Source organism: Colobus angolensis, unplaced genomic scaffold (assembly GCF_000951035.1).
Source record: "Colobus angolensis palliatus isolate OR3802 unplaced genomic scaffold, Cang.pa_1.0 Scaffold130, whole genome shotgun sequence".
Taxonomy (NCBI): Eukaryota; Metazoa; Chordata; class Mammalia; order Primates; family Cercopithecidae; genus Colobus; species Colobus angolensis.
This window is the reverse complement of record NW_012114253.1, coordinates 2,233,442-2,241,849: the sequence shown is the minus strand read 5'-3', so window position 1 is coordinate 2,241,849 and position 8,408 is coordinate 2,233,442. Positions and strand designations below refer to the sequence as shown.

Sequence of the window (8,408 nt, the reverse complement as noted above, 5' to 3'; positions counted from 1 at the left end):
ACAAGTGTCACTGAGTGATGTTTTGTCTTTAACATCTTTCAAATGGGGAAAGAGAGGCCTTTGGGCTAATTTCCTTTCGGATGCATGGGGAAGGCCGATTCTCCTATCTGGTATGTAAACCCCCAAGTCAGGCAGGCCAGAGCACCCAGGGGTGGGGACTGTACCAACTGGCTGTGGGCAGGGCTGTGGGGGTGGGAGGAGGAGTTGGAGCCTCCTTTTTCTAGGGCATGTGTCACCTGCCTCCTGCCCAGGGGCATTGCCCCGGCACTCCCCTGCCAGTGTGCGTGGCAGCCTGAAGCTGGAGCCTGCTCCCCGCAGCCTCTGGAGCGTATCTCAGACCTTTCAAGACCTATGTTGCTGGCCGCCCAGAACCTGGAACATGGCAGATGGGGCGCAGACCAACCCCAAAGCGTTCAAAAAGAAGGTGCTGGATAGATGCTCCTCTGGGTGGAGGGACCCACGCTTCCGAGCCTCCTGTCCTTCAAGAACCACCAGGTAGGTGCCTGCTGCCCTGAGATGGAATCCCCCAGCGGGGGCAGGGACAGGGGTGAGGGACTGGTTCCTAGAATTCCTTTCTCCCGAGAGTCTGCGTGGCGGGCTGAGATGGTCACCACTTTTCCAGCACTAAATGAGGATCATTTAGTCAACGCTCACGTGGCATTCATGTGGCCCAGGGAGAGTGAGGCCACAACCCTCATGTGGCCCAGGGAGGCTGAGGCCACACATTTTGGAAGCAGTGCTGGGACCAGAATCCAGGGACCTAGGACTCCTGGCTTTGGGTTCAAGACCCAGCTGCTAAGCTGGGTCACATGACTTCCTTCCAGGACTCCCTAGTGTGTGCATGGGAGGTCCAGCCTGAGACAGTGGGCTTTCTGTCCTGGAGGCTGATGTGTAGAGGGGGCTCCTGCCAGAGTGGGGGGCAAGGAGGTGCTCGTGCCTCCTGGCTCTGCCATCTGGGGTGTGCTCCTCCAGGAGGGGCTGGGCAGGTGCTGATGACAGCACTAGGAGCAGCAACTAGGACATCCAGGGTCGTTATTGATGACACCTGTCATGAGGCTCAGGAAGGGGTCCAGCACTGCCAGGGGTGAAGGGGATGGACTCAAGCTCCGGGATTTGTCCTCCCTCAGGTCTAGCCTGGGTATGAAGAAGTTCTTTGCCGTGGCCATCCTTGCCAGCAGTGGTGAGTAAAGACTCCAGGGGGCTCCTCCTTCTCTCCCGCTCCTGGCCTGTCTCCCATGACCTTGGGCGCCTGAGTTATGGTTCCACTGACCAGTCTAAGTTCCTTCCTCTCTCTGGGCCTTTGCTTCCTGGCTCAGCCCAGCAGGCTGCACCCAATTCTGGGGTTGTTTACCCCTCCAGCCACCTGTAAACAGGCTTTTATGAGCCCCAGGGGGCAGGGCGCAGGGCTGAGCAAGCATCATAAATGCTGGTGTTGGCTGGGCATTTGTGTACCTGAGTGTGTTTTAGTGTGTGTCTATCAGACAGGAGTTAATGATTTTGTGTGCAGACAGGCGCAGGTATCTATGAGTGTGTAGGTGTGCCTGAGCACTTGATGATGTCTATGTGTGCAACATGCATCTATAAAGTATGTGACACTGTAGGCACCTGAGTGCAAGCCCGTTTGTGTCTTCGTGTAAGCGTGTGTTAATTGGGGTGTGTGTCTCCAGAGCGTGCTTACGGATGTAGGGTGCATAGATCTGTAGAAGGGTGTGTGTCTGTGTAGGGTGGGTGTCTGTGTACTGCAGAGTGCTGGGAGGTCAGGGGCTTCTTTCTGGGGGTGGTACCCAGGGTATCATGGCTCTGGGTAGCCCCCCATAGGATTGTTGTGTGAGGCTCTCGACACAAACCTGACCCTGCCACTCGTCCCAGCATCATTCATGTGGCAGGTGTCCCAGTTCCATGGCCCATTGGCTGGGCCTCTCGCTGGCCTTTTATGCAGCCTGTTAAACCTCACCAGAACACAGCCTGGCTTGAGGAAAAGAAATAAATGCCAAAAACCAAAATAAGGTTCCACGTGAGAGAGAGCTGGCTGCATTCAGGCAAAGTGACCCGTTATTGAGAAGATGAACGCTTGAGTTCAGCCCAAGCCACTGGTTAGGGGCAGAGCCTTCAACCCCACTGAATGCAGACTTGGATTCCTTCGCTGGGACAGTCAGTGTGGATGTGGCCTTGGGCCGGGCCCCTGCGTTGTGTATGTGAGTGCATCTGTAATGCACGAGGGTGTTAGCATGCAAGTGTGTGTGTGTATCACATATGTGTGTGTGTGTATCCGGTATGTGTGTGTGTATCAGGTGTGTGTGTGTGTCTATCAGGTAGGTGTGTGTATCAGGTGTGTGTGGGTGAGTGTAGGTGAGTTTGAGGTGTCTGGGGGTGAGTGTGTGTGCAAGTGTATGTGGTGTGTAGAGGAGAGTGTGAGGTGGGCAGGTGTGTGAATGTGTGTGAGATGGGTGTGTGTGTATCTGTACGTGTGTGCACCCTGTGCATGGCCGCGTAGGTTTCTTGCTCTTCTTCTCTTGCCACATGGGAGTTGACGGTCAGGGGTCCCGGGGACTGGAGGTGCCCCCTCCCCCAGGGTAACATTTACCAGGCCAGGGGTGAATGGAAAGGAGGCCAGGGCCTCACAGTGGTTGGGTCCCTCCTCAAGGCGCTGTGTGGGCCAGGACCCTACACACCTTCGTGATCACACTTCAACCTCCAAGGTGCCCTGCAAGGAGGGCATCATTATCCCCATCCTCTGCTTTGGGAATTGCAATCCGAGAGGCTGCTGGTATGTGCCAAGCCTCAAGCAGGGCACTGGCCTGCCTGATCTCTCATGGTTGAGATTGTTACTCCCATTTTACAAATGGGAGAACAGAGCCCCAAGGAGTTCCAGTTGGCCTTGGTCATTGGCCTAGGTCTGTCTGACTCCAGAGTCAATGCTCTTCCCACTAAGACACATTTGAGGTGGCGAGTTCCCTGTCGTTAGAGATGTCGGATACTATGTCTCTGGAAGCAGGCAGGGATTCCAGACTCTGGGATTCCCCTGAGCCACCAGTTTCTGAAACTGTTGACTTTTCCCTCTCCCAGTACATTTCCTCATTCAGACTGGGGAGCAGGGTGGGGACACGGAGAGAGCAGCAGGAAGGGTGCTGAGCTAGGCCCCTCACGCTAACTGCAGCTGGAATGGCTGGGGTGGGGGAAGCAGGCAGAGCTGCGCTGCACTGTGGTTAGCTTCCCAGCTCCAGAGCACACAAACTCGGGGCAGTCTGGGCCCTGCCCCTTCCAGCCTGTGGGACCTGGGCAAGCCTGCACCTTTCTGAGCCTTAGTTTCCTCACCCATAAAATGGTGATAGATTGGGTCTCCTGCTAGTGCGTGTAGGGCAGCTTCCCCCAGGTTAAGGACTGTAGGTGCCAGACTGGGCGTGTGGACCCAGTGCTGCATCCAGGAGGATGTGCAGAGGCAGCGCAGGTGATTCAGAGAGCCACTGCACGGGCACAGACTGCAAGACCAAGAGAAGCAGTGATAAGGGGAGAATGTGTCCTGGGGTGGGCTGGCCTGGCGGGTGCCATGAAGCTGATTTTGCTGGTGCAGGGAGTGTCCTTGCACTATTTCTCCCTCTGTATGTGTGTGGGGAGAGCGTTTTCCTTCTTCCTACCCCCAGCCAGTATCAGCCTGTACTACAAAGGCTTTTCTGTTTCTTCATTAACGACCAGAGCACCGAATTGTCTCTGGATTGATCCTGAGATGCACCAGCCCCGGGATCATGGTGGGGACTCTGAGGCCCCCAGGAGGGCAGAGGCAGGAGGCAGAGGCCAGGAAGGGACCCAGAATCAACCCCTCTGAGCTTGCCAACAGCATGTGGCCTTTGCAAAGCCTCCTCCAGCGTACCAAGCGCTTGGGCATCCCCCTTGAGAAGTGTGTACAGCCAAGTGGCAGAGGGTGTGGGTGCAAAACCCTCACTGCCTGGGTCCAAATTCTGTCTCCACTGCTTTCTGACAATAGGACCTACAGCAAGTAACAAAATGCACTGGGCCTCAGTCTTGTCATCGACATAGCGGGATAACAAGAGTGTGCATAGGGTTGCAGTGCACACTCAATGGGTTCATGCACGGAAGGGGTTTGGGACAGTACCTGGCATGGAGCAAGCCCCCAGCAAGGATGACCTGCATTGTTTCCTTGGGGCTGCAGGGCTTACTGCTGGGATGTGGGTGCACACCATGCATGGTGCCTTGTAGATTTCTTTCCTCCTGCTCAGCTGCCCACCCTTCTTGCCCCAGCTTCCTCTCCTGCTTTCTCCTTCCTTCTCCCACCTACCCTAGGTATTAAGAGGATGGTCAGTCCAGACTCTCAGGATGAGAGAGGATGGGAGCACCCAGCCATGGGGCAGGGGCTCAGAGCACCCCCTGGTTCTCTTGCAGTTCTGTCCACAGCCCACAGCAGCCTGCTCAACCTAAGGGCCATGGTGGAGGCCGTCACGGGGAGGAACGCCATCCTGTCCTTCGTCGGTTACGGTTGCTACTGTGGGCTGGGGGGCCGTGGCCAGCCCAAGGATGAGGTGGACTGGTAGGTACCAGACCTGGGCTCCTGTCAGGGGCCAAATGAGGACAGCTGAAGGTCAGACTGAACTTGCCCTCCATCCCTGAGAGGGGGAAATCTTCTTTCCCCAAAGGATCTGGCTTCTTTGATGAGTTGGTGACCAGAGCCTGGTCTTTGACTATGTTCTTTCCAAACTGTCTTGGGCGCTTTCTGTTGTCCATCTCCAAGGTCATGGGCTTGGAAGTGTTTCAGCCCCTCCTCTCTCTAGGAAGGGACCTTTGACTATGGTAGAGCAGTCATACAGCTGACACCCCACAAAGGCAAGGACTGTGACCCCTGCCCGCCTCAGGCTGGAGGCTCTGGAAGACAGGACCGTGCCTCCTCCATCAGACTGGGAGCTCCCAGCAGCCATGGCTTGTCTTCTCCTCCTATCTCCCCAACAGCAGCCAGCACCACGTTTGTATCACAGAAAGCTTAATAAATGCACGTTGACTAGCTGACTTCACTCCCCCAGAGGTGAGGGACAGCCACACTGCCTGTGCTTCTTCTCCCCCATCCTACTAGTCCCTGATTGACAACTCCAGACCTTTGTCCCTCCCTGGCCTTGACGCACTGCCAGGGGTAGCCTCTGCCTACAGTCGACGCTCCTCCAACCTTGACGTAAACCCAGGCAGGCCCCTGACCCCTCCCACAGCTGCAGCCGGGGCTCTGGGGGAAAGCTGGGAGCCCTGTGGATAGAACAAAGACACAGGGGAGAATGTGTCCAGGGGTGGGCAGGCCTGGCAGATGCCACAAAGCTGAAGCTGTGAGGATCGGAACCTGGGGTACCGGCCCCAGCTCTGCTTGACTGTGTGACCTCGGACAAGTAACTGTCCCTCTCTGGGCTTCAGTTAGAACGTTTGACCTGTGAGAGACTGGAAGAGATGATCAGAGGTTTCTGCTGGTGGGAGATGGGCCAGCCCAGCCATGCCTGTCCACTCACCTCTGCTGCTCCCTAGGTGCTGCCACGCCCACGACTGCTGCTACCAGGAACTCTTTGACCAGGGCTGTCACCCCTATGTGGACCACTATGATCACACCATCGAGAACAACACTGAGATAGTCTGCAGTGAGTGCCTCCCCTGTCACCTGGGCCCCTGGAGAAGGGAGTGGCTGGTTCCACCAGGCTGTGCTGGGATGGTGGACAGGCTTGCCATATTAAATAAAGGCTGCTGGCTGGGTGCGGAGGCTCACGCCTGTAATCCCAGCATTTTGGGAGGCCGAGGCGAGTGGATCACTTGAGGTCAGGAGTTCGAGACCAGCCTGGCTAACATGATGAAAACTTGTCTCTACTGAAAACACAAAAATTAGCCGGGCATGGTGGCGCACACCTGTAATCACAGCTGCTGGAGTGGCTGAGACACAAGGATCACTTCGAACCTGGGAGGCAGAGGTTGTAGTGAGCCAAGATCGCACGCCACTGCACTCCTGCCTGGGCAACAGGGTGAGATTCTGTCTCAAAAAAAAGAAAAAAGAAAGAAATACAGGCTGCCTAGTGAAATTCATTTCTTCGCTATACAATAAAAATGTTTTAATATTAAATACATCCTAAATATTGCATGGGACATATTGATACTCAAAACTGAATGCTAGTATAAAATTAATTAATATTTATAGAAACTGAAATGTTTAGGACATAACTTCTACTAACACACGTACTTTTTTTTTTTTTTTTGAGAAGGAGTCTCGCTATGTCACCAGGCTGGAGTGCAGTGGCGCGATCTCGGCTCACTGCAACCTCTGCCTCCCAGGTTCAAGTGATTCTCCTGCCTCAGCCCCCCAAGTAGCTGGGACTACAGGTGCACGCCACCATGCCCAGCTCATTTTTGTACTTTTAGGAGAGACAGGGTTTCACCATGTTGGCTAGGATGGTCTTGATTTCTTGACCTCGTGATCCACCCGCCTCGGCTTCCCAAGGTACTGGGATTACAGGTGTGAGCCACCGTGTCCAGCCAAACATGTACTATTTACCTGAAATTTTAATTAATTAATTAATTAAGACAGGGTCTTGCTCTGTTGCCCAGGCTGGAGTACAGTGGTGCTATCGTAGCTCACTGCAGCCTTGACCTCCAGGGCTAAAGTGATCCTCCTGTCTCAGTCTCCCGAGTAGCTGGGATTACAGGCAAGTGCCACCACGCACAGTTGATTTTTGTATTTTTTGTGGAGATGGGGTCTCACTATGTTGCCCAGGCTGGTCTTGAACTCCTGGCCTCCAACAATTCTCCCACCTCTGTCTCCCAAAGAGTCCGCTGGGATTATGGATATGAGCCACCAGCCAGCCCAGCCTGAAATTGAAATTTAACCAGGCATCCTGTGTTTTGATTTTGGTTTTGCTTTTTTTGCTAAATCTAAATCTGACCAGCCTAGCTGTGGCTCGAGAACATCTCCCTGAGGTGCTCTGAGGCTCCAGTCCTGGAATTGGCATCCCAGTTCTCCTGTCCCCCAAATTCTGAGTGATTCTGATTCAGTGGGTGTGGGTGGGGCCCAGGAACTTGGCTTTCAGTCAGCTCCCCAGATGGTTCTGAGGCTGCAGCTCTGCAGGGAGGCTCTGAGGCATGCTGGCCTGGGAGTCGGCGGACCTGGGTTTGAACTCTGGTTCTGTCGCCATCTCTTAGCTCCATGTAGCCCTGGGCAGGTCCTTCCCCGCCTGGCCTCAGTTTCCTCACTCATGGGTCCATTGAGGGGTTTGGATCAGAGTGGACTCTTTCTCTTCTGGTTCTGTCACTCAGACCCCACCAGCAGAGGTGGCTCCATCCCAGGACGCCCAGTGTTTCTAGGGATCCAAGGTATTAGCACCTGGCCTGGTGTGTTCCCTCATTTACCATGAACTTGTTGTGGCTATTTGCCAACTGAGACATGTAGGTAAGCGCAAGTGGCATCCAAGTAGCAGTGCCCAGTTTTCCCTGCCCTGCCCCACTCTGTGCTCCTCTCTGAGGCAGGACTACCCCCTGGCCCAGCCTGTGAGCAGCCCCTGGGCCCTCTTTGCCCCCATGTCTTCACCTGGTACTACCAGTTTGTTGCTTATTAATAGCTCACAAGCAATGCTGGCTTTGCAAAGACACTCAAGTTTCCTGTCATCTGGGAAGGAGTCGAGTGGAGACTGGGGTGCAATTTGGGACCCCTTGGGAGCCCAGATCTCTGTGGTCCTCGTGTTCTGCTGTTCAAACATGAGGTGGAGGGGCTGGCCTGAGATAGCAGATGCCCCCCTATTAAAGCAGCTGGAGGAGATTCTCCCCCCACCACCACCCACCAGGGGTAACGGACTAACTTAAAGCAATGACTTTCATGCTGGGTTTGGGGGACCCCTGGGACCACTGGAGCCAGAGGCCTTGAGAGGTGATAGCCACACAGTTCCTGAGAGCTTCAGCTGGTACTTCAGTGCATTTTATCATTAAGCAACATCTTCTGAGGCTGTCTGATGCACCAGCCTTCTTTATGCAGTTTCGTTTAAGAGACAGGATTTTGTTGGTAGAAAGTACGAAAAGTTTGCAGACCGATCAAGCTAGTTGGAGGTTCTCAAAGGGTCATCCCTGAACCAGCAACAGCAGCAGCTGCAGCACCCAGGAAATTGTTAGAAATGCCAATTATCAGGCCCCACCCAGACCTACTGAATCTGACACTTAGGGATGAGGTCCAGCAGTCTTTGTTGGAACAAGCCCTCCAGCTGATTCTATTGTGCACCTGAGGATGATTCCTGAAATCTACTAATTATAACAACAGCACAGAGACAAACAACAGTAGCATTTGCCCTGGAGTAGGCATGTGCTAGGCTCTTAGGCATTGACTAAGCTTTTGACAAGTGTTTTTCCCACTCATTTCTTACCAATAACTCCATCTTTTTTTTTTTTTTTTT

General features: G+C 54.1%; 1 protein-coding gene across 1 annotated transcript in view; it reads left to right on the top strand.

The window, feature by feature from the left end:
• Positions 1–283: 283 nt before the first annotated feature.
• PLA2G2F (phospholipase A2, group IIF) overlaps positions 284–8,408 on the top strand; it is an 11,308-nt gene continuing 3,183 nt past the window's right edge. The window contains exons 1-4 of the mRNA XM_011933996.1: positions 284–495; positions 1,128–1,180; positions 4,399–4,543; positions 5,515–5,624. Of these exons, the coding sequence (XP_011789386.1) occupies positions 380–495; positions 1,128–1,180; positions 4,399–4,543; positions 5,515–5,624 (424 nt within the window). The 5' untranslated portion in view covers positions 284–379. The remainder of the gene's footprint in view (positions 496–1,127; positions 1,181–4,398; positions 4,544–5,514; positions 5,625–8,408) is intronic.